The 25721-nt window shown below is 43.1% G+C and overlaps 1 protein-coding gene across 9 annotated transcripts in view; it reads right to left on the reverse strand.

Annotated features, from left to right (window-relative positions):
* LOC124044007 (unconventional myosin-Ib-like) overlaps nucleotides 1-25721 on the reverse strand; it is a 148221-nt gene that overhangs the window by 99685 nt on the left and 22815 nt on the right. For 7 of the 9 annotated variants that reach the window (XM_046363281.1, XM_046363283.1, XM_046363284.1 and 4 more), the window contains exons 2-3: nucleotides 25243-25388; nucleotides 17392-17507 (exon numbers count right to left, since the gene is read on the reverse strand). In XM_046363281.1, coding sequence (XP_046219237.1) covers nucleotides 17392-17507; nucleotides 25243-25368 — 242 coding nt within the window. In that variant the 5' untranslated portion in view covers nucleotides 25369-25388. Of the gene's footprint in view, nucleotides 1-17391; nucleotides 17508-25242; nucleotides 25389-25721 lie in introns of those variants that run through there. The other 2 variants (XM_046363290.1, XM_046363289.1) reach the window with 1 other exon arrangement.

A 25721-nucleotide genomic window follows, 5' to 3' on the forward strand; every position in this document is an offset into this window, starting at 1 on the left:
ACTGAGTAGTCTGATACCCCATGTCATTGATCCAAAGGTAGGGCTGTACAGTGAAATAAGTACACCCTAAATGCAACTCTAAAGTATAATACATCCTGTTTGATTATAACAGATTTGTCAAATTAACAAATGATTGTCTTTTGTTGATTTTATATAACATTCCAACCTCGTTTAGCATGATCTATTAAACTATGGCATAATTCTACTATTTTTATGTATTTGCCTCACTGTCAATGACATTATTTTGAAGGATACCCGCAAAGTCCACTATTGTGGCTAATCCTTATTGCTGCTAGCTTCACATAGATGGGTCGGACCACCATTAATCATAAGAACTATCTTATAAATTAGGGTTATTTTAGATGACACGTATCGATGGATCGTGACAGATGAAATATGAGTGAGTGTAATCAATGTGTAATAACTGTAAAATTATGAACACGTTAAATTATTATGTGAAGTGCAGTCATATTCAGGTCCTTATTAGTCAACAAACATATTTGACATGCAAAGACCCAAACAGCATTCCATAGAAATCCTGGTTGAGAATGAAACGACTGAACAAATGTACAACGAAACAGCACAGCAAGTAAGTGAAATAAATAGGTTATGATTCTGTTTTACTGGTAATGGGGACATAGATAAATGCCAACAAATGAACTTTTTGGTCAGAGTGTGTGTGTAACCTTATTTAACTAGGGAAGTCAGAACAAATTCTAATTTACAATTACGGCCTACCCCGGACGACCCTGTGCACCGCCCTATGGGACTCCCAATCACAGCCGGATGTGATACAGCCTGGATTCGAACAAGGGATTGTAGTGATGCCTCTTGCACTGAGGTGCCTTAGACCGCTGCATCCATGTGTGTGTGTGTTTTTTAACTGTACTAGAGTGCTTAAAAGGCTGCCAAAATGTTAAAATATTGGTTATTGGTATATTTTTGGGGGCAATATCAGTATCAGCCAAAAATGTAATATCGGTGCTACACTAGTTTTTATTTTAATGAATAGGGAGGGTTCATAAAGGCACTGGTTAATCAAGCCACAACAGAAATCTATAAACGTGCAAGTGAAAACGCCCTAGGACACACATTGGTCTATTAATTTCAAGGAACTGGACTGGCTTCCAGTTGAACTCCGGGTGGTGCAGATCAAACTGTTACACATGTTCTTGCCCCCAGTTACCGGTCTGGTTATTTATATTTCTTCAGAGATAAACCATTGAAGGGTTATGGGCAAAATGCTTTAAAACTGCACAAGATTAAAGAAAGTATCATTGTTTCAATGAATGTTACTTGGTTATCCATTTAATTCCTTTTACAATTTCCTCCCTATTGATGAAATTATTTGAAATGTATTTTGTTTTCATGTTATAATACTGTGTATATTTTGATTTCATGTATTTCCACGAGGACCACAATGGTCCTTTTGAGTCATCCTCAATGATTTTAATGGCATTGTACTGTATCCACCTGCAAGGTTGTTTTTTGTTTAAAAATAGTCAAATAATTCAAAACCAAAAATTGTATCCTGAGTGCGGGCACCGTGAAAGTTTACATTAACAATTAATCAAAGTAAAAGCCAAAGTAAAAATCATGGAAGGAAACAGAGATGATTTGGGGCCTCAATGTGAGCTCTGACTGGCAGTCTTTAAAATGTTCACTATGATAATATTTCTGCTTCTAACGCACCATATTCATAAACACTGAAAAGGCCATTTAGCACCATAAATTGCATCCGTTTCATCAGAATATTTGCGATGCACACCATGCCAATGCAAACAGTCTATCAGAGGCAGAACCAACCCCTTTTAAAGTACTATGTGGCAAGAGTACAATAAACCATGTAATAATGTTCCTGAAATCGTTTTCCAGTCAGTGTGAGTCTCTTTCCTCATACTCCTCTTTGGAGCCATAAGCTAGAGAGACTAGGGCTGTTCCTTTCCGTGTCCGGAGCCTAGGCTTTGTCGGTTTCCACAAACACAGATGATTGTGAAACGGTTACCATAGGTACAAAGGTATCACATTTTAATTTTATTGTCTGGGCATGATGTGGTGTGGGAGGAGGCTGGAGGCAGTCTTACTCAGTTAGGAAAACCACTGCCTCCTCATCCCTCTCTACCCTCACCTATACAGCATTATGCCCACACACACACACACACACACACACACACACACACACACACACACACACACACACGTCAGATAATTCTACCCATCCGAGTCAACATGGCATTCCAAGTGCCAACAATTACATACACGAGAACTGCCCTCAAGCAAATACATACATGCACGTGGACTTTCTGGTCAAAAAAACATTGGATTCAATGCTGTCATACCTGTTTGTTTATCAAATCCAAAACATGGAGGAAAGTTCATGATGTGGGCAAGTGTGTAAAAGGCCAACAACCAGGTGTGATGGATAAAATGGAATGGATGGCTGCAAATTCCCCGTAAAATAAATGTTATTGAAACAACCATAAACCCCTCAGGTATTTAGAAGACATTGCAATAAAAACCTGACACACAAACAGCGCCTGACAATTCTACTGTTCTAAGAGTGTTTGGAAGCACAAACAACTGATGTAGCCTGTACTGTTAACATATGAAAGCGGAACAGAGGGCCGTATCTTTATGGCCACACCTGTGACCCCGTCCATAAATCACATTTTATTTGTCACAGGCGCCAAATACAACAAGTGTAGACCTTACAGTGAAATGCTCACTTACAAGCCATTCATCAACAATGCTTTAAGTTAAGAAAAAAAGAAAAGAAAAACACAGCAGCATAAAAGAGGGGTCTGGGTAGCCCTTTGATTATCTGTTCAGAAGTCTCATGGCTTGGGGGTAGAAGCTGTTAATTAAGAAGCATTTTGGACCTAGACTTGCCATGTGGTAGCAGAGAGAACAGTCCATGACTAGGGTGGACATAGACTTAAAACAGGAAACACCTCCCTCTTGGAACACTCATCTGACAGATCGAATTGTTGATTGGACAACATAAAACCTGACATTACTATGACCTTTTTGAGTGTCATCACTGTATTGTAACTGGAAACTGAATATTATCAGCATCCTTTTTCCTCATTGGCCTTTGAACACTGCGTTCATTTACCTGCAACAGCGATAAAGCAAACAAAGCAAAGGGTCTAAAGTACAATGATTTCCCATCACCATGACTCCATCACGATCTAGTCAAATTCTAGATAACTGTATACGGGTGGATACTGGGGTGAAACGGTTCACAAAACTCATGGTTCGGTTTCAATACATCGACAAAATCAATGCCTGCGAAATATGTCATTTCTATTTAGATTTTCCATTTATTATAATAGTAAAACAGGGTAGCTTGAGTTCCCAGGAGCAGATGGAAACACAGGGACAACAAAAAACAGCAGTGCCTGCCTTATAACATGAAGTAATAGTCATTTAAAACAGAACTTCAACAAGAGCGCATAGTCGAGCAGCATATATCAACATTAAGTCACATAGCAGTGCCTTAAACAAAATAGGACCACTTGAGACTGTTTACTTGAAAATGTTTTAAACATTCATCAGATTTTAAGTTTTTCTTTCAGAAGATTAGTCTATCCACATTATCTGCAGTGAGCACAGATCGGCTTGCTGTGACAATGTCAGCCGATGTAGAGAATACACTCTCGCTAGGGACAGAGGTCCCAGGCACAGCCAGGTAGTGCCTTGCTAACATGGCAACATGAGGGTGTATGAACTCTTTGGTCTTCCACCATGTAAGAGGATCAGCGTCCAGGGGAATACAGTCCACTTCCCTGTATGAGGTCACATCCTCCTCTATGGCCTTGACCTTTGACTTGGTTCCCGGTCACAATCTCTCCTGTGAGTTCATCGTAGACTCTCAGACGAGCAGCAGCATCCAGATGCAGCAGGGACTTGAACCAGGGGTCACAATATAGAAGTCACCTTCCTGATCTTTGCTAGGAGGCGAGAGATTGGATTCACTGATGCTAGATTAATAACGTGAGCAAACCATCCTATCTGTGGTCCCAATCCAGCTAGTGCAACTGCATTTACAATATGTCTAGCGTTGTCAGTGGTCACAGGAATCGTTACATTATCCTCCTCCAAATTCCCTTAGCTCTTCCCAAGTTTACAATGGTGTGACTACTCTCAAGGGGACGTGGCTTTTTACCTCCCACTCTGCCGTAATGAAATGAGCAGTTACAGTAAGGTAGCTCTCTGTAGCTCTAGACGTCCAACTGTCTGGTGATCGAGCAACAGAAGTTGTTATTTTGTTGTTTTGTATACGGCAGGTATTAATGTCTGGGCAAAATGTGTGCGGGAAGGAATAGTGAAGCGCAGCTCAACCACTTTAAACATGTTTCTGAACCCCGCATTCTCTACCACAGAGAAGGGTCTCATATCTGCCGCTATGCGTTTGCCTATCGCTGCATTGATTTCTTTCGCCCTACCGGAGTCAGCCGCATATTGTTGCCTTAAGGCTGTGGGGAGAAGTGGTTGCAGTTTCATTTTTTCACCACGTCCCACCGATTGGCATTTTGGGTGATGTCGGCGCAAATGAGTAGCCATGTTACTCGTATTGCCACTAACAGGCTATCAGCAATGAACAGAGCCTACATGTAGATGTTAGCCTGTTAGTGGTGGATATAACATCTGCATGTAGGCTCTGTTCATTGCTTGTTAGCCTGTTAGAGTGGTGGATATAACAAGCAATGAACAGAGCCTACATGTTGTAGATGTTATATCCACCACTAACAGAGCCTACATGTAGATGTTTTATCCACCACCCTAACAGGCTATCAGCAATGAACAGAGCCTACATGTAGATGTTTTTATCCACCACTCGTTGGCAATCCCCGTTATAGTTTACAGGGAAACCGAAATGTTCCCAGACAGCAGACCTGAATGATACTGTGGCCTCTTCTAGTTGTGGCTCGCCAATGCTTGCCATGTTGCGCCTTTCCATTTAGCTAACTGCGAATTCCTTCAAAAGGTAACTGCTGCTACGGACTCTCAGCTCTGTTCTCGCTGGAGTGTTATAACTAATGAGCTGCAGACAACTATAAACAACTTTATTACTATGTGGTTATTTTTCCCACGCTAATTTACACGCTATTGGTTTATGCAAAAAAAATAAAAAATCAATGAATGAATGAAATAAATACATTTTCCTAGATAATATATGATGAATGTATTGTTTGGTTCAGTGTGTACCGAACCGTGCACCGTGGACCCTGTACCAAACGGTTCAATCCGAATACACGTACCGTTTCACCCCTAGTGGATGCATTGTTTTTTAAAGCAGAGGTTAGATTCATCATGGGCACAAGTGCCTGTGTGTGTCTGCCCGGGTCTGTGTGTTTGACTTTGGTCTCTCAGACAAGGCAGCGGTTCTTATTATCCAGGGTTTGTGCCAGATGTCTGGCTCTCTCAGTCATCACTACTGTGAACCCCTGGCCTCAGTACAGTACAGCAGTCCTGTTAGAAACATACAGCTCTGAACCCCTGGCCTCAGTACAGTACAGCAGTCCTGTTAGAAACATACAGCTCTGAACCCCTGGCCTCAGTACAGTACAGCAGTCCTGTTAGAAACATACAGCTCTGAACCCCTGGCCTCAGTACAGTACAGCAGTCCTGTTAGAAACATACAGCTCTGAACCCCTGGCCTCAGTACAGTACAGCAGTCCTGTTAGAAACATACAGCTCTGAACCCCTGGCCAGTGGCGTAAAGTACTGAAGTAAAAATACTTTAAAGTCCTACACAAATGCTTTGTTTGTAAATGATGTCTGAGTGTTGGAGCATGCCCCTGGCTATCCGTAATGAAATAAAAAAAACAAGAACAGTGCCATCTGGTTTTCTTAATAGAAGTCATTCAAATTATTTATACTTTTGATACTTAAGTGTGTTTTAACAATTTGATACCTAAGTATATTTAAAACCAAATACTTTTAGACTTTTACTCAAGTCGTTTTTACTGGGTGACTTTGACTGGAGTCATTTTCTATTAAGGTATCTTAACTTTGACTCAAGTATGACAATTGGGTACTTCTCCACCACTGGCCTCAGTGCAGTACAACGATCCTGCTAGAAACGTTTAACTTCACGCATCATTCAGACTAGGATAAACACCAAGATGATAACACAGGGCTTGTGATTCTCATAAGAGGTCTTTCTCTGATCTGGATGATTTTCATCTACTGTAGGTGGCATACCAGTTTAATGAACCTGCTGATATAACATCCCACTCTCTCCCGGTGTTTCTCTCTGTACTCTGTGTGGGAGGGAGCTGAACAGAGTGGTACTCTGTAATACTGGTTAGTCTAAACACCCTCTGCTTCCTACGTCCTACACGACACCTACCTCCACACACAAACACTGCCAACCTCTGCTCTGGAGCGTGTTGTTTCGGGCCTCCCTGAGAGGGCTTTCAGGACTGGAGTCACCATTTCTGGCGGAGGTGTATGTCATCATTGTTCAAATGCAGAACAGTCAACCAAAAGCTTCCTTTCAATAGCTAGTCACTAGCAGGGTTTGCTATTTGATGTGGTTGAAGCCACTGTGTGCAAGTGCTCCTCTACAGATAGGCAGGTGTTGGAGTTACAGTAAGACACTTCTTTCTCTATGAAACACAGAGGAATAGACCTTGATACATGCAAGGCTCACCAAGTTTAATGTCATTCCACCATATCTGGCCCAGGGGCTGCATTAATATTATGGGCTGAAAGCAGCATGCAGTGACCATGTCATTTTCAGATCAAAACATGAAAACCAGTTTAAATCCGGGGATAAATCCTAACCCTCTCAGCCTTGGGTTGTGGCCCCTGGCAGGATGCTGCACCTGCTCACTGGGTCTGAGGTGAGGTGGGACAATACTCAATGGTAATGTTCATTACGGAACACCGTAAAAAGAACTTATGCAACAGAAAATGAAAATGTGTTTCTTAATTGCACAAGTTCAGATAGTACATCCCTCTTGTAAACAGCTTTTATCCATTTTGTGCCTACTGAACACAACCCAGTAGACAGAAAGTTGTGTTCACAGAACATGGTCAGGACATCCTATCTACTCCAGGCCGTCTGCAGACTAAACCATGTGAGTAGAGAGACATTATCTGAACCATGACCTCCAGCACCACTTTGCAAGTGGAAGTATAGTATGCCATATTGGGTGTAACGTGATTACAACACAGGTTTGACATTGGTCTTCGTCTTTCCTTGTTGAAAATGAATGATGGGCTCTGGCCCCAACAATGTAGTATCATCCATAATGAACATAGAAATATATGAATACTAATTGAGCCTTGACAAACACTGAAGAATGGGCTAGCTAATGAATTGTGCTCTCTGGGACTCAGTCATCCTTTCCCGGATCAGATTTCTAACATGAATAATGCCATTGTATTATCCCTTGTGTCAGAAACTCTGTCTACATTCCAGGGAGCAGACTACCATCCGAGAGACCCCCATGCTGTCCCACGCTGCTATTCAGAGGGACCTTGTCCGTCTGTCTGTCTGTCGGGATAGGGGAGAACGGGTTACTGTGTGCCGTGGTGGGAGAGCGGGGTCCTGTGGACTGTGGGGGGAGAGCGGGGTTCTGTGGACCGTGGGGGGAGAGCGGGGTTCTGTGGACTAGGGGTGCTCCGATATGGCCATACTCGTATCCGTAAATTGAGAGTTAATAGTCAAATCTGATGGTACTCGTGATCTGAAAAAATGTAAGTGTTTTAAAAATGCCTAACTACAGTAGATTTTGGCAAAATACCTCTGCACAAAAGCTGTAGATTAGGAGCAGCAGGGAAGGGGTGTGTGTGTGTCCTCAACAGGCAGCAGGCAGACAGGTTGGCTGTCATTCAGTTAGAACCCACATCAGCAGTTCAGATGTTTTCCCTACCCCTGCCCCACTTGTGAGATATTATGCACATTGATAGCTTGATCGCAAATGACGTCGCCATGTGATTTATCATAGTAGTAGGCAGCAGCAATCCAAATGATCTGATGGAAAACATGCAAAGAAAATTGATGCGAGTGGACAGAGAAATTCAGCTTCACTCTATCCAATCAGAGCAGCAGGGTCAACTTACAGCCCGCCCTTCTCTTTAGACAGCAAGTTGAGTTATTTAGACCACATAGGACACCAAGACTGACTGGCATTAGAAAGATGCGTGCTGGAACCCAAAAATGTGTTTTTCCAATCACAGACACTAACCTAAAAATTGCCCATATCGGTTACGATACTCGTTTTGTCCGACTACTAGGAACACTGCTAGTGTGGGCCACGAGGGGAGAGTGGGGATGTGTGGGCCATGAGAGGGCACAAGGGTCTCATTACCTACAGCTGTTACATGAGCCCCTCAGGGGACACTAAGTTGCCCTGCCTGCTGTACAACCCACCCCCCACACTCCCCAGGCCCAATCCCCACCCCCCACTGTACCAGCCCAGCGCAATCTGTGCCTGGCTGGCTGGCTGCCTGGACACCACTGGGAAAATACAAAACACAGGACACACCATCTGCAGGATAGATTACTGATTAATCCATTACTTTATAAAGACCATGATGAGTGTTGAAGGGGCAACACCTGCCTTTTAATATACGAGCAGGTCTCATTAAAACAGACAACATTTGTCATTGGGTAGCCGAGGGAGGAGGAGGGCTACGTAAATAGATGCCTTCTGGTCTGTGGTGTGGTCTGGTCAGGGCGATACAGAGTGAGATCACTGCTCTACCCTGTAATGGGCTCTGGTGACAGTTGAACCCAATAAGAGAGACAGCTTAACCCTTTAGAGTAGGAGCAGGCCGGGAGCACAGCTGCAGCCTTTTACAGTACCCTCCTAGGGCCCCTTACCTCCCAGGGGCCAGGCCCTGATGTGTACAGAGGCAAGTGTGAACACTAGGAAGTACACTATAGTGGAGGTTTGAGCGTATAATGATGTAATAGTACTAGAGGGTAAGTTATAATAGTACCTGTAGTAAGTTCCATATTACACGGACCAAATATAAACATATAAAGTGCTGGTCCCATGTTTCATGAGCTGAAATACATTTTTTCTCAACTCCGGTCTTAAGCGACCCCCCAAAAAAACACTTCGACAAACCGCCCAAAGTTTTCAATGGCAGAAAGATCCTTTTATCCACATACTGGGCCCAGCCTAACACATCCCTCAGAGAACACACTGGGTGGTCTTATCTGTCACCGCTCAAACTCACAAGTAGACTAGAGAGTTTCATTCATTGTGAGTTATGTTATGCTAGGCCTATTCATAAAACAATAAATGAAATTAGTTTGATATTCATGATTTGGTTGAAACTCCCCTCGATCCAGGCAATTTTCAGTGAGTTGAAAATCTGGAAAGAGAATACTACCTCATTAGGAATAATAAACTGAAATCAAATGTTTTAAACACATTTAACAGCGCTAAATATTTCCAGCCAACTTCTCATAGACAGGCTATTTCCTTAAGCAGAGCAGGCAGCTAGCCCGGCCATAATAAAATGACAGTGATGGGCTTGGCTCTTCTTTAGAAACCACAGCAGGAAACATGCAGTGATCAAGGAATTAATAATGTACAGAAACCTCAATATATCACCAGTCATTATGGAATGTCATGAAGTTCAACAGTCAAGCCTTATTGCTTAATCTCGTGTGTAATATTAAAACTCAAATAGAACAATAACCCAGCTGGAAAATGTTTAGTTCCGAGCAGAACAGAGCAAACCAAGCCAAAAAGAGCTAGAACAGATGATTGTATGTGTTTTCACAAAACCATCCCATTCAAAACAGGCATGGGCATAGAAAAATACATAGTCTAAAATCCATAACTGTGTGCTTTACATGTTGGCATCATTGAACCACATCTGAATCCCTAGAGACTGAAGTGGAGGGAGACTAAACTGCCTGCAACTTCCCACCTCCTTGGACAACCCCAGGACTGGTCATAAAACTGAAGGTGACTACACCAGGGGTGGCCTACCACCTCCCTCTAGGATGGCCAATCCTGGTCATCAGAACCATACTGCAGCTCACTGCCTGTTAAACCCCAGGCAACACCGCTGCAGACACCTCGTCTGCAGAGCTTGAGGGCCTATAGTCTTAACAGTCTCAGGCTAAAGCCTTGGCTTGCTCCTCCTCACTAGCTAGAGTGAGAGTTAGCAGACTATACAGTTTTAAGATGTTCATTTAACAAGGCAAGCCAGTTAAGAACAAATTCGTATTTACAATGACTGCCTTCACCAGCCAAACCCGGACGACGCTGGGCCAATTGTGCGCTGCCCTATGGGACTCCCAATGACGGCCGGCTGTGATACAACAACCTATAAACAGTTTTATTTTTATGCAACAGCTTCTGTTAATTCAGTTAATGACTATTCTTGCTCCTTCCATTCCTAAAGATGAATCTTTAAGAGATGAGTGGAACTGAAATACGTGCCAGTTTTCCCTACAGTGGCAACACCAAATGCCAGGGGGCAGCCAGGCAACATGGGTCATGCTCATTAGGCACGAAATGGAAGAAAAGTGGTACTAGGAACATGCACCTGTCCAATAACAAACACTTGCTGTCGTTTCTGTGTGCCCTAATGAACAGGACCCTCAACCCTGCATGACACAGCTGTGGTCTGCCCATCAGTTTTGTTCCTACTGATGGTTTTATGGTGTTTAAGTCTAATGAGGATCAACTAGAGGAGTTGAGGGAGAGGACGGGTTAGGAGGATTCTGAGGGAGAGGGGAGCAGAAGATGGAATCAAAGAGAAAAGGAAGGTTCGGGTTTGGAGGGGAGCAGAGAAGAGAGCGTCACACACATCGCACCGAATGGGGATCTTTCGTTCATCTACCGATCATTCAGTGCACTGTGTTTTAGGGACCACCGATGTAGATTTCTGATAGCCAACATTTTTTAAATGATTCTACATGTAAAATCGGTGCGCACTCAGTTTGCAAATTACATTCAGGAGGTGCTAAGTACTCTCGGCCAGCAAACGCTATTGGGGAGTCTGAGCCCTTAGGGTTTGGAGGGGAGCAGAAGAGGGGATAAGAGCACAGAAGAGGAGTTATGGTTAGGAAGAAAGGACCAGAAGACCTCCCTATGTTACTTAATTAAAGCCTAGCACTGATCCCCTTTAGGCTAGCCTAACCAATCAGAAAGCCACAATGGCCCCAGCCCCGCCTGGAAAATCAGCTTCCAAACCCACAAACACTAATGAAAAATGGAAAACAGGAACCATTTCTGGCATGGGGAAAAAAAGAGCATTGGTTTGGAAAGAGCAACGTCTATGAACGAACACCTTGTTAGTGTCTTTTTTTATATATAAAAACAAGTGTCATGTTGCTTAAATCAAGTGATTGGAACATACGAACCATGGCACATTATGGGTTCTTCACTGAATAATTGAAAAGTTGTCAGCTCTCCTAATTTTATAACCCTTTAAGTGAGAATCAATCCATTGAGGAATGAGTCCGGATAATCATTTAGACAGTAGGATCAAACCATGCATGGATGAACTAACTAATGGCTTCTTACCATCCATATAGTCACGATTATAAAATCACACGTCAGGATGTGTGTGAGTAGCGAAAAAACAAAAAGGAATCCAATATTTAAAGTTAACATTTTGGAGCGTTTAGTTTTGTATGAAAAGACTATACAGTATTCAGACCCCTTGATTTGTTCCCACATTTTGTTACAGCCTTATTCTAAAATCGATTAAATAGTTTCCCCCCCTCAATCGACACACAACACCCCAAAATGACAAAGCAAAAACAGTAACATTTTTGTTCATTTATTAAAAATTAAAAATGAAATATAATTTACATAAGTATTCAGACCCTGTACTCAGTACTTTGTTGAAACACCTTTGGCAGCGATTACAGCATCAATTCTTCTTGGGTATGACTCTACAAGCTTGGCACACCTGCACACCATTCTTCTCTGAAGATCCTCTCAAGCTCTGTCAGGTTGGATGGGGAGCGTTGCTGCACAGACATTTTCAGGTCACTCCAGAGATGTCCGGTCGGGTTCAAGTCCGGACTCTGGCTGGGCCACTAAAGGACATTCAGAGACTGGTCCCGAAGCCATTCCTGCGTTGTCTTGGCTGTGTGCTTAGGGTCGTTGTCCTTTTGGAAGGTGAACCGTCGCCCCAGTCTGAAGTAGTGAGCACTTTGGAGCAGGTTTTCATCAAGGATCTCTCTGTACTTTGCTCCATTCATCTTTGCCTTGATCCTGACTAGTCTTCCAGTCCCTGCCGCTGAAAAACATCACAGCATGATGCTGCCACCATCATGCTTCACCGTAGGGATGGTGCCAGGTTTCCTCCAGGCGTGACGCTTGGCATTCAGGCCAAAGAGTTTAATCTTGGTTTCATCAGACCAGAGAATCTTGTTTCTGTGTCTTTATGTGCCTTTTTAGCAAACTACAAGTCAATTGCATCTCATAAAGTTTCTGAATTCTTATGTAAATAAGGTGTGTTATTTATTTGTAATACATTTGCAAATATTTTTAAAAAAAAAAATCTGTTTTCGTTTCGTCTTTATGGTATATTGTGTGTAGATTGCTGAGGATTTGTTTTAAATGTAATAAATTTTAGATTAAGGCTGTAACGTAACAAAATGTGGAAAAAGTCAAGGGGTCTGAATAGTTCCCTATACGTTTTAGCGTGTGATCTTTTTTTCTATGTAAATACCCAAAGCGGCCTTGGGTCGCAGGCCTAAAGGACCACTTAGCAGAGCAGACCTGAATGTTTGGAGATCTTTCTAAGATTTACTTATTTCATTTAAGTCCAGTTGTTTTACGGCTCGGGTGACCTTTGAAAGCATAGTTTGGTGTGGTAAAATAAACAGGGTTTTCGGGAGGAGCGGCTCATTCATCTGTGAACTAACTAGTCAAAACCGCATCCCTAATGGCACCCAAATCTCTATAAAGTGTACTAATTTTGAACGCAAAGTAGTGTGCTATGTAGGGAACAGGGTGCCATTTGGGACGTGCACACAATGATGCTTTCTTCTCTATTAAGTTGTCGACAAGCTCCATTAATACCCACTGCCTATCCTGTTGGGCTGATCCAACTCTCCACTTAGTCATATAGCAAGCCCACGCTGTTGACTTTTGTCTTGTAGATCTGATAATGGTAATCAAGGGAAATGGCTGTAGATTCAAATCAACACCTTTCCAAATAGTGGCCTATGTACTACTGGGCCTTGTTCATAAAGCATAATTCAAGTAGGAATGTTATGTGCTTTTCCTCATGCAGTATCAGCATCAACATTCTAGAGCATATTTATATCACATAGCTTAGATATATCATTAACTCAAGCTCAAACCTCCCGGTCTGCAAGTGAAATTCAGTTCTGCAGTGAAATTCCATGGCCTGCAGTGATACATATTTGTCTGCTCTGTTTTGAATTCCAGCTAAGCTAAGGAAAATACAAATGTTCTATTGAAATTTGTTTCCCCACCACAGATTACCATCGCCAGCTGCCTTGGGGGATGTTTTTACTTCATAAAACACAAGTATGTTGATCATCAATATCATCCTTCTGTGACTGCATTGCCTCTGAAAATGGTGATTAGAACTTAAGATCGTATCTAAGGAAGCAAAATGGCGGAGCATCCAATGAATGTTGTTTGTGAATCATGATCCTCAATTACTTTCAAAATTGTCATACAGAATCTCAAGTAACACTGAGCTGTAGCAGTGACTGACATCCAGTCATGTTCAGCACTGAATACTGTATTTCCTCATAGTTTTCAGTGGTGGTAAGGCCGTGACAGACAGGTTTAACGTGGCAGTGGTCTGGACTCAGTAGTCTCATGTTACACAGAGCTGGTTGTCAGTCAGCAAAAAAAAGACAGAATGACAAGTCCAGATGGCCTGATAGGGACAAGATTAAGATTGATGTTATGGAGGGTTTTGGTTTAGGCCACGACAGACAGCCACTTCAGGACCTCTGAGAGGGACTAATCCTTTAGGCTGAAACCAAACTAGGGGTTGTGTCTCTAATGGAATCTTATTCCCTACATAGTGTATTCCCTACATACTTTTGACCAGGATCCATAGGGCACTACATTGAGAATAGAGTGGCATTTGGGACGCATCCTAGGAGAGCAGTGAACGGTTTCACTGTTCAGCTGTGTTTACCGTATATCCTCCTCTTAGTTAACAGCTTAACATCAGGTGAGATTTTCCTGCCATGTTATAATTCTTGACTATGAACAAGAAACTATGTCTGACTAGCAAATGATATAAACATACAGTACATTCAGAAACATTGGGAAAAGTTGTCACCTGGATCTAACCCCAGCCGATACGGATAACCATTTAAGCCTAGATTGGCATCTTTCAACATAACCTGTCTATCTGAGAGGATTTAAATTCTTATGGCTGGGGGCAGTATTGAGTAGCTTGGATAAATAAGGTGCCCAGAGTAAACTGCCTGCTACTCAGGCACAGTTGCTAATACATGCATATTATTAGATTTGGATAGAAAACACTGAAGTTTCTAAAACTGTTTGAATGATGTCTGAGTATAACAGAACTCACATGGCAGGCAAAAACCTGAGGAAAAAAATCCAACCAGGAAGTGAAGTTTGTAGTTTTTCAAGTCATTGCCTATCGAATATACAGTGTCTATGGAATCACATTGCACTTCCTAAGGCTTCCACTAGATGTAAACAGTCTTTTGAACCTTGTTTGAGGCTTCTACTGTGAAGGAGGGGGGAATGAGAACTGATTGAGTCAGGGGTCTGGCAGAGTGCCATGAGCTGATCACACGCGCTCACGTGAGAGTTAGCTGCGTTCCATTACATTTCTACAGACAAAGGAATTCTCCAGTTGAAACGTAATTGAAGATTTATGATAGAAACATCCTAAAGATTGATTCTATACTTCATTTGACGTGTTTCTACGAACTGTAATATGACTTTGTCTGAACTTTCACCTGTACTTGCCCGCGCCTTGTGAGTTTGGATTTGTGTACTAAAAGCGCTGACAAAAGGAGGTATTTGAACATAAGACTATCGAACAAATCAAACATTTATTGTGGAACTGGGATTCCTGGGAGTGCTTTCTAATGAAGTTTAAAGGTAATCAAATATGTATAATGCCATTGCTGACTTCTGTTGACTCCACAACATGGCGGATATCTGTATGGCTTGTTTTTGTGTCTGAGCACCGTACACAGATTATTGCATGGTGTGCTTTTTCGGTAAAGCTTTTTTGAAATCTGACACAGCGGTTGCATTAAGGAGAAGTTTAGATAAAGTTCCATGCATAACACTTGTATTTTCATCAACATTTATGATGAATATTTCTGTAAATTGCTGTGGCTCTCTGCAAAATCACCGGATGTTTTGGAAGCAAAACATTACAGAACATAACGCGCCAATGTAAACTGAGGTTTTTGGATATAAATATGAACTTTATTGAACATACATGTATTGTGTAACATGAAGTACTATGAGTGTCATCTGATGAAAATCATCAAAGGTTAGTGATTCATTTTATCTCCATTTCTGCTTTATGTGACTCCTCTCTTTGGCTGGAAAAATGGCTGTGTTTTTCTGTGACTAGGTGCAGACCTAAAATCGTTTGGTGTGTTTTCGTCGTTCGCCTTTTTGAAATTGAACAGTGTGGTGGGATTAGCAACAAGTTTATCTTTAAAATGGTGTAAAATAGTTGTATATTAGGAATTTCTATTGTTTTGAATTTGGCACCCTGCACTTTCACTGGCTGTTGTCATATCGATCCCGTTAGCGGGATGTAAGCCATAGGAAGTTTTAAGAGCTGAAAACCTACTAAGTAGCAACCTTGAATGCATAATGTACTGTAGGGAAGGATCAGACATGGTACTGGGAGATGCAGATTGAGTAAGGTGGACTTAATGTACGTATAATGACAGACAACACTTTAAACCGAAGATCAGTGTAAATTATAACAGGTTGGGGGTGGATGTGTGTGTGTCTGCATCTGGCAACTGTTACTTAAGTTGTAATCTCTACTGAGAGGAATGAAGTGTTGACTGTCCAACTCATCTTCACTGTTCAATGGGCCCTATGATGGCCTGCAATGGTGTATTGTCTCAAGTTGAGCCCGGAGCCCCATGGGTTTATAAATCTAGGGCCTCGGTTATCACTCTCTCCCCATCTAAGAGCTCTGTTTCTGTGCCATGATGGGCAAAACAGATGCCCTGAATCAGCCCAGGCATGGTTCCAGATCCAAGAGCCATGTGGGCCCTGGCCTCTGAAGGCTGATATCAGCATTAGAGAGGAGGAAGTAGAGGATTTATTTTAAACGAGAGTGATGAAGCTAGTGGAAGAGAAACTGCAGACGAGAGAGACTGAACAGAGCAGCATTGTGTCTGGAGACCGAGAGAGAATGGAAAACATCTAAGGAAAGAGATTGCCAAAAGAAACAGCTGGACACATCTGCCCCATTTGACTGTCCTGCTGTCTGCTGAGTCACCACATGTGAAGAGAAAGAGGGGGTTCTGGAACAGGAGCAGGCCCTTTGAAGCGTACGCTCTAGTAGAAATAAAATACCCTTTCATTTGTCTGGCTGTCTTTCTGTGACGAGTCAGTCAGTGCTGGAACAGCTACGGGATCTCCCCCACTCCCGCCCTCCCTCTCTTTCGTCCTCCAACCATGGAGTGTCTGCTCCAGCCCAGGGATACGGCAGGCAGGGAAGCTAATTGACGAGTGTTGGCCTTTGTTTTACCGTGTCAGAGCAGCAGGACACCTGCTTTGTTTTACTGTGGCAAAGCAGCAGGATCAGCGGTGCACCTACTGTGTTTTACCCTGTCAGAGCTGTGCAGCAGGGCACCTACTGTGTTTTACCGTGTCAGAGCAGCAGGACCAGCAGGGAACCCATTTTGATTTACTGTTGCAGAGCTGTGCAGCAGGGCCTCTGGGTTGGCTCCGGCACCGCTCTGGAGGGACAGGCAGATGGCCACCTGCTGGAGGGGTTCCCTCACTACCCAACTGTCTGTACCCCAAAACAAGGTCTAGTGTGTGGGACAGAGCACAGCACACATCCTCTATCTCAATACTGGTTAATTTGGTTGAGCTGTAGTTAAACCATACTGGTCCTTGGAAATCACAAAGGGAACAGTAAACTGAACAGTGAACCCAAAAGGAGGCAAAACAAAAACCTCTCCGCCAACCTACTGGCCGAGATGTGCATTGTCTTTTGGGCTCAAATGTTTGATTGTGTGCGCCAATCAATGCCGTTCACTTGTGTGTTTGACATTTTGCCTGAAACATCAGGCATTTATAAACAGGGGCTTTGTTGCCTGTGGCCTCAACGTGGACAAAAAGACGCATCCTACACAACATGCCAGCAGTGGGGTGGAGGTAGACAGCACTACACAAAGATAGGGTGGAGGAAGGACCTAGGCCAGGCACTCACATGTGTGGGCTGAGCTCGTAGAAGTTCCTGTTGCGATACTCCTCCACCTTCTGTGGTGTGTAGATGGGGAGAGACCTGTAGGGGTTCATGGAGATCACCACACTGCCGATGTACGTCTGCAGAGAGAGGGAACAAGACACCAGGGTATGATTATTAGAAATGATATATCACTACACTGTCTATGTAGGTCTGCAGAGAGAGAGCAATAAAGAGTAGAGTGAGACATCAGGGTGTGATGGATTGACTGGTGTTCAGAGAACTTCTCTCAGGTAAGGAATACTGCTATGGTGTCTGAAAGTGATGTCTTGCTCAGCTCTGCTCTCAGGGAAGCACTGAGGTGAGAGGAGTTTCATTTTTGCATCCTCAGCTCTTCCCAGCTGGGAGTTCTATCCTGCTGCATTGGTCAGGCATGTGGGAGCTAGAAAGGAGTGGAAAGAGCATCAGCACGGGAGACTTAAAAACAAAGGAAAAATGTCTGGAATCCCAGGATGCGGCTTCTCCCGTGACACCCATATCAGAGGGGAGTCTGGTAGATAGAGGAATGTAGGGGTAGTGGGCACGAGTAGAGGGGGGTATGGGTGAGGCTACATCTCCAAGTGGTGATGGCTGATATTAAAAGGCACTGGACTCAAGTCATTGAAACAGATTTTGTCGGAAAGAAATGGGTCAGCTTGATGCAGCCGGGTCATTCTTTAAGTGCATTCTCTATGTACAGTACATCTTATTTTCATAAATTAGGATTGAGAAAAACATGAAATTATGTACCTTGTCATTGTTGCTTAGAGTGTGTTAAGAAATTTATACATAATAACGTCACATTTGGCATCGTTCCCCGGCTCCATTTATTACTGCAGAGTGAGACTGACGACAGTATGTCATTTCTGAAAGAATCAGTCAAATGGTAAACCTTACATTGAGATAGAAGAGGACTGCATTTTCAGGTGGTTCTAAACAACTCCGGATCCTCTCCACTCGCTCTGTTAAAATGGAAGTTATATAACCCACTCAGAACAGGAGAGTCAGACCTTTTCAAGGCAACACCACATCCCACTGCCTATTGTCAAAAAGTACATGGGAGGCATAATCGACTCTTTGGAGAACCCGAGGAGAGAATGGACAAGACAAATGGAGTGCTCAGAATAAAAGCAAACGCTGGCTTGGTAGGGTCACTGCTAGACGACCAAGTGTGTACAGGGCCATTAAGGCGAAGTTAAGGCTGACGCGACAATGGCCTTTTCTAACTGTACACACACTCCCATGATCTCTCAGCCTCCCATAATGACTGCATGTACACTCCCGTCTCCCCCTGAATGTACACTCCCGTCTCCCCCTGAATACCTCAGATAATTGTGGTACAACGGAACTGGAGGGATATACAGTAGAGAACATTATCAGGACTTAAGAGAAGGGAATGCTTTGTGTAAAAAATGATGTTCTCCCTCGACAAGTGTTAAACTGGGTTTAGCATTAGAGTTATATAATTTAATATATTCTCAATGTATTTGACACTCACATTATGCTTTAATGTTTTACGGCAAAGAAAACAGGGGCTTTCCAACCACAGGGACCATTGACCCGAACTGAACACCAGACTCAATAATAATAGTGACCAGATCACTGTCAGTCCCATTATATAAGTGTGTTGTCGTGATCTCCCATAGAAAAAGGTCACGGTTGACAACTCCATTGTGTCCTCCTCCCAGAGCGCTAAGAACCTTGGTGTGATCCTGGACAACACCCTGTCGTTCTCAACTAACATCAAGACGGTGGCAAGTTCCTGTAGGTTCATGCTCTACAACATCCGCAGAGTACGACCCTGCCTCACACAGGAAGCGGCGCAGGTCCTAATCCAGGCACTTGTCATCTCCCGTCTGGATTACTGCAACTCGCTGTTGGCTGGGCTCCCTGCCTGTGCCATTAAACCCCTACAACTCATCCAGAACGCCGCAGCCCGTCTAGTGTTCAACCTTCCCAAGTTCTCTCACGTCACCCCGCTCCTCCGCTCTCTCCACTGGCTTCCAGTTGAAGCTCGCATCCGCTACAAGACCATGGTGCTTGCCTACGGAGCTGTGAGGGGAACGGCACCTCAGTACCTCCAGGCTCTGATCAGGCCCTACACCCAAATAAGGGCACTGCGTTCATCCACCTCTGGCCTGCTCGTCTCCCTACCACTGAGGAAGTACAGTTCCCGCTCAGCCCAGTCAAAACTGTTCGCTGCTCTGGCTCCCCAATGGTGGAACAAACTCCCTCACGACGCCAGGACAGCGGAGTCAATCACCACCTTCCGGAGACACCTGAAACCCCACCTCTTTAAGGAATACTTAGGATAGGATAAAGTAATCCTTCTCACCCCCCCCTTAAAATATTTAGATGCACTATTGTAAAGTGGCTGTTCCACTGGATGTCATAAGGTGAATGCACCAATTTGTAAGTCGCTCTGGATAAGAGCGTCTGCTAAATGACTTAAATGTAAATGTAAATGTAAAAAGGGGTAATTTCAAAAACGAGTTCTTTCAAGGATGAAAGTTAGGCAGTGCTGAGTAAATTACAGAGAAAGGGGAAATGTCTCCTTGCAGGACTTTGTAATTACAAGTTCCAAACACTAAAAGAAAATACTTTGCTTCCTCATTCCAAGCTAAGCATTATAATCCAGACATCACAGTCTAACAACTTTCCCATTAGATCGACGCTAAAACAGCAAGACCTATTCAAGGGAATATGTATAGTCAACACAGATGAGATGTCATGCCTGAACTGACATTTAAATGTGTGTTTGGCTCATCAAAATAAATGGATGACATCAGAAGGGGAGTGGTCGTAGGATCAAAAAAAGGGTTGGCACTCATAGAAATCAGATATTTCTCGCAGGAATCAAATATTTTCTTCTAAATCTCAGAAAAATAAAACCATTGAGATTGATGTTGTGGGCAGGGTGTCATGTACAACCGGTAAGGAACGAAAACAACTGACACCATAACAAGTACTAGGGAAACTCACCTAACAGGCCTGTAGCGATTAGTAGCTTATTGTTGGCTGCAGCTAGCCAGTCAGCTTTTAAATCCACTCCTGGTCAGTGGAGGTGGAAGACCCCACCCAAATGTTATTATTACTGTACTACTTGTATCACTATGGGGTAGAGCAGAGGTGATAAAGACTATTATAAACTGGTTGGTTAAAACCCTGATAGGCTGACAGCATACCACGTGTATGACAAAAGTTATTTTTACAACTAATTACTTTGGTAACCACTTTATTATAGTAGCAATAAGGCACCTCAGGGGTTTGTGGCATATTGTCAGTATACCACGGCTAAGGGCTGTATCCAAGCACTCGGCGTTGCGTCGTGCATAAGAACAGCCCTTAGCCGTGGTATATTGGCCATATTCCACACCCCCTCGTGCCTTATTGCTTAAACATCCTCCCTAGACCATCGTTCCTTATGTCAGCTATACCACTTCAGTTTCCTCAGTACTGGTTTAAAGAGAGCCGTAGTTTATTTTCTGGATTGTTGTGGAAAGATAAGAAACCAAGCATGAACCATAAACTGTGCATGTCAAGAAGCAAGGGTGGATTAGGTGTTCCTAAGTATTTGTATTACTTGTCTTATAATGCAAGATACCATGTGTCATGGGGTTATAAACATGGAGGAATAGTAGGCCGCTGGGAGTGGCTAGAGGAAAACATTCTAACAGAACATAGCAATTTGATCTCAAAATAATCATTATGTTATTATCTCAAGTTCCATTGGAAAATAGATAATCCAATACTTGAGTTTTCATGTGAAGTGGCAAAGATGCGTCATAAAAGGTTATCAATGGAGCATCTCTCCCTCAGTGTCCAATATGAAACAACCCATTGTTTACTGCAGAGAGAAAGACATAGGTTAATATTACCTGCCAACGCCAAAACATCAGTCAGGTGGGGCAGGTAGTAAGGGATGGTGATGTCAAACCAATTAAAGAGTTGATAGCAACATTTGGCCTGAATTGTATACAATTTCTGCCCTATTTACAGATCAAAATCAATAATACAATTTATTTCTCAAAGGGTATTGATGTGGGATCTAAAAGCGTGATGGACAACAAACAGAGGGACCGGGCTGCTAATGAGAAGGGAACCGTTTCTGCCTTATACAAGCTTGTTGGCCTCTCCTCCCCAAACGACATCCTTACTCAGTTACATTGGGAACAGGACTTGTGTGCATCTCTGACCGCAGTACAGTGGGATGCAATATGGAAAAACACAACATCTATACCCCAAATGTGAAAGGTATCAAATGAATCAAATTAAGGTTTTGCATATTACACTAACAGGTTGAAAAAAATGAATCAAAGCCTTTCAGATGTGGGTTGTTATGGCTGCGGTGGGGTTGGTACACTAATGCATCTGTTATGGAAATGTCCAGCTGCTAAAACATTTTGGACCGAGGTAGATATGTTGTCTGGAATTTTGAATGCATGTATCCCAACATTGTCATGTGTGCCTGTTAGGTGTATGGTGGACAATATCCACCCTAGAACGACGCAACGCATCATTGCATTGGCCTTCCTGCCAGTCAAACGAGCAATACTTAGGAATTGGAAAGAGAGTAAACCACAGTGCTTCAGCATGTACATTTGATGAAAGGAAATTCATGGATTTATTGACTATGGAACAAGCAGCGTCGGCCCTACAGGACTATGACAATGCTCTCGGAGACATTATAGGAACATATGTAAATCAAAAAGCATAGCCTAGTATATTATTTGTATGTGAATGGCGTTGAGCTTACACCAGTCCAGCCGACGCTTGGCATTGCACATGGTGATCTTAGGCTTGTCGGACAGGGTCACAGTGTCTCCCGACCCCTCTGGTCTCAGCCTCCAGTATTTATGCTGCAAAGTTTGTGTTTGGGGGATAAGGTCAGTCTGTTATATCTGGAGTATTTCTCCTGTCTTGTCCTGTGTGAATTCTCTCCCTCTCCTTGGACCATGCCTCAGGACTACCTGATGACTCCTTGCTGTCCCCAGTCCACCTGGCCGTGCTGCTGCTCCAGTTTCAACTGTTCTGCCTGCGGCTATGGAACCCTGACCTGTTCACTGGACGTGCTACCTTGTCCCAGACCTGCTGTTTTCAACTCTCTAGAGGCAGCATGAGCGGTAGAGATACTCCGAATGATCAGCTATGAAAAGCCAATTGAAAAAAAATCAAATCAAATCAAATTTTATTTGTCACATACACATGGTTAGCAGATGTTAATGCGAGTGTAGCGAAATGCTTGTGCTTCTAGTTCCGACAATGCAGTGATAACCAACAAGTAATCTAACTAACAATTCCAAAACTACTGTCTTATACACAGTGTAAGGGGATAAGGAACATGTACATAAGGATATATGAATGAGTGATGGTACAGAGCAGCATACAGTAGATGGTATCGAGTACAGTATATACATATGAGATGAGTATGTAAACAAAGTGGCATAGTTAAAGTGGCTAGTGATATGTGTTACATAAGGATGCAGTCGATGATGTAGAGTACAGTATATACATATGCATATGAGATGAATAATGTAGGGTAAGTAACATTATATAAGGTAGCATTGTTTAAAGTGGCTAGTGATATATTTACATCATTTCCCATCAATTCCCATTATTAAAGCACTTCTGAGGTGCTGACCTGTTGCACCCTCTACAGCCACTGATTATTATTAATTGACCCTGCTGGTCATTTATGAACATCTTGGCCATGTTCTATTATAATCTCCACCCGGCACAGCCAGAAGAGGACTTGCCACCCCTCATAGCCTGGTTCCTCTCTAGGTTTCTTCCTAGGTTCCAGCCTTTCTATGGAGTTTTTCCTTGCCACCGTGCTTCTACACTGGCATTGCTTGCCGTTTGGGGTTTTAGGCTGAGTTTCTGTACAGCACTTTGTGACATCAGCCGATGTATGAAGGGCTATATAAATACATTTGATTGATTGTGTGTGGCTACTCGGCCATGGAAACCCATTTCATGAAGGTCCCGACGAACAATTATTGTGCTGATGTTTCTAGAGGAAGTTCAGAACTGCGTAGTGCCTGTTGCAACCGAGGAGACCATTTTTACGAGCTACACGCTTCAGTACTCGCCGGTCCCGTTCTGTGAGCTCCTGTGGCCTACCACTTCGCAGCTGAGCTGTTGTCACTCCTAGATGTTTCCACTTCACAATAACAACACTTAGTTGACCAGGGTAGCTCTAGCAGGGCAGAAATTTGACACTGCCATGTTGGAAAGGTGGCCTATGACAGTGCCACGTTGAAAGTCACTGAGCTCTTCAGTAAGGCAATTCACTGCCAATGTTTGTCTATGGAGATTGCATGGATGTGTGCTCAATTTTGTACACCTGTCAGCAATTGTGGCTGAAATAGCCGAAACCACATATAAATAAATAAATATTACTGTTGAGGAAAAACTAATTTTCCAGTTTTATACAAGATATTGCTAGGAAGTTCCCACTCAGGATAAAGCCAGAGTAACGCATTTACAAGTAGCACAGTCTTTAAATACTTCATCTACACAAAGAGCTGTTCAGCTGACCAATTCTCACAGCCTATGTGTCTAAGATAGGGGAGTGATAAGATCTTTAAAGAATAAACAGAGGAAACTAGATTTCTGCCTGGCTTTTAGTGACCTAAATAAAGTTAATGAGCCAGTAACAAATCACTCCTCTGTGCGGTATGTAAAGAGGTTACTGGACAGAGTGGAAAATTACCAGTTGAATAGTATGATTCAACTCAAGCATTTATACAGCACTAGACTTTAACAAAACCATTTTGCTCCAACATTACAGACTGACTTAGACCAACCATATGCTTTAGTTCACCGTTCGACAGAGAAATTTGAGGGCAGCTTAGATGTCATAAACAACTCATATAAACACAGGAAGCGATATGAACTTAACTAAAATATCACGAAGCTGAGGTAGCCAGGCAATCATAGTTGAGCGTGGTGACTTCAATCTCTGGGCTCGGACTTGGCTCTGTCCTACTCAGCAGTGAGGAGAGAACCAGGGCCATAATCATAGAGGCTGATGTCTGGAGACGCCAACTCACAGACAGGCAGGGGTTCCTGGGAGAAGCCAGGGAGCAGAGCCCTGAGCCCTCATCCAGCCTCTATATTCCAGACCTGGGTTCAAATAATATTTGGAATAATTTTGAATATGTTATATATGCTTTCTTGAGCTTGCCTGTCTTAATGGACCAATAGAGTAGTGCCAAAACTGCACACCCTGACAATCTGGCACTCCATGCAGGCATGCGCAATCGCTCAAAGTATTTGAAATATTTCAAATAGTATTGGAACACAGGTCTGCTCCAGTCATCCCCCCCCCTCCCCCCAAGGGAAACAGCAGCAGCCAGTTGAATCTCCTCCCTGGAGCTCTGAATGTTCTGCCTCATTTGAGACATCTACATTCTTCAGTGATGTGACTTATTGATTGGTCAACTCAGGGCTTTGTGGTGAGGTTGCTGTATCTGTGCTGCTGTTTTTGGAGGCAAGGGCTAAAATTAATAGGCTAAGCACAGGCTCCAGCAGTGAGTTTAGAAACAATGAATGATGTATCTGCAGATTGCTTAAGTGCACACTTTGTGTTTGTCTAAGCTAAGTGTAAACAGGCACTTTTAGGGAGAGTGAAGCTGAGGGAACAATAACACGGCTGAACCACGACATTGAGACTGAGGCAGCTGGGGCAAAATCCAGTTACACAGTCAAACGCATCTGAATGTTAGCATACATTCAAGCATAATGTGAGTTTCAAATACATTGAGAATATATTAAATTATATAACTCAGCTATGGCTAAACCCAGTTTAACACTTGCTGAGGGAGAACTTACATAGATCTCATTGTGGTCGAAGCGGTTCCTCAGGTTCATGATGAAGGAGTCTTCGTTGAGGGGTTCTAGCAGGACCATGTCCCCCACCCCTATCATGTTGTCCAGAAGTGACGTCTTCACCTCCATCTTGGAATCAGCAGTCCCCCCTGTAAAGAAGAATAACAAATGGAATACATTAGACACCGGCCGTGATTTTAAAGCAAGAGAACAGGGGATGAACATGGATATTGCTGGCAAAAGCAAGTTGTTGCTATAGATTACATTATCTGCGGTCTGTTAGTCAATGCATCAACTCCAGAACTTCAGTCATGAACGGTTTTGGTGAACTCCTATGAAGATCAGGCACTCATGCTTGTGCAATGATAATCTAATCTGGAGTAGTGATGCATATGAGGGCTTGATTGACAGTCCACCATTTTATAGTAGTCCATAGTCCAATTGTAATCCAGCTGTGGTCTGTCTGGAGAGTTTGTGTCAAA

This window comes from Oncorhynchus gorbuscha, linkage group LG09 (genome assembly GCF_021184085.1).
Source record: "Oncorhynchus gorbuscha isolate QuinsamMale2020 ecotype Even-year linkage group LG09, OgorEven_v1.0, whole genome shotgun sequence".
NCBI classification, from domain to species: domain Eukaryota; kingdom Metazoa; phylum Chordata; class Actinopteri; order Salmoniformes; family Salmonidae; genus Oncorhynchus; species Oncorhynchus gorbuscha.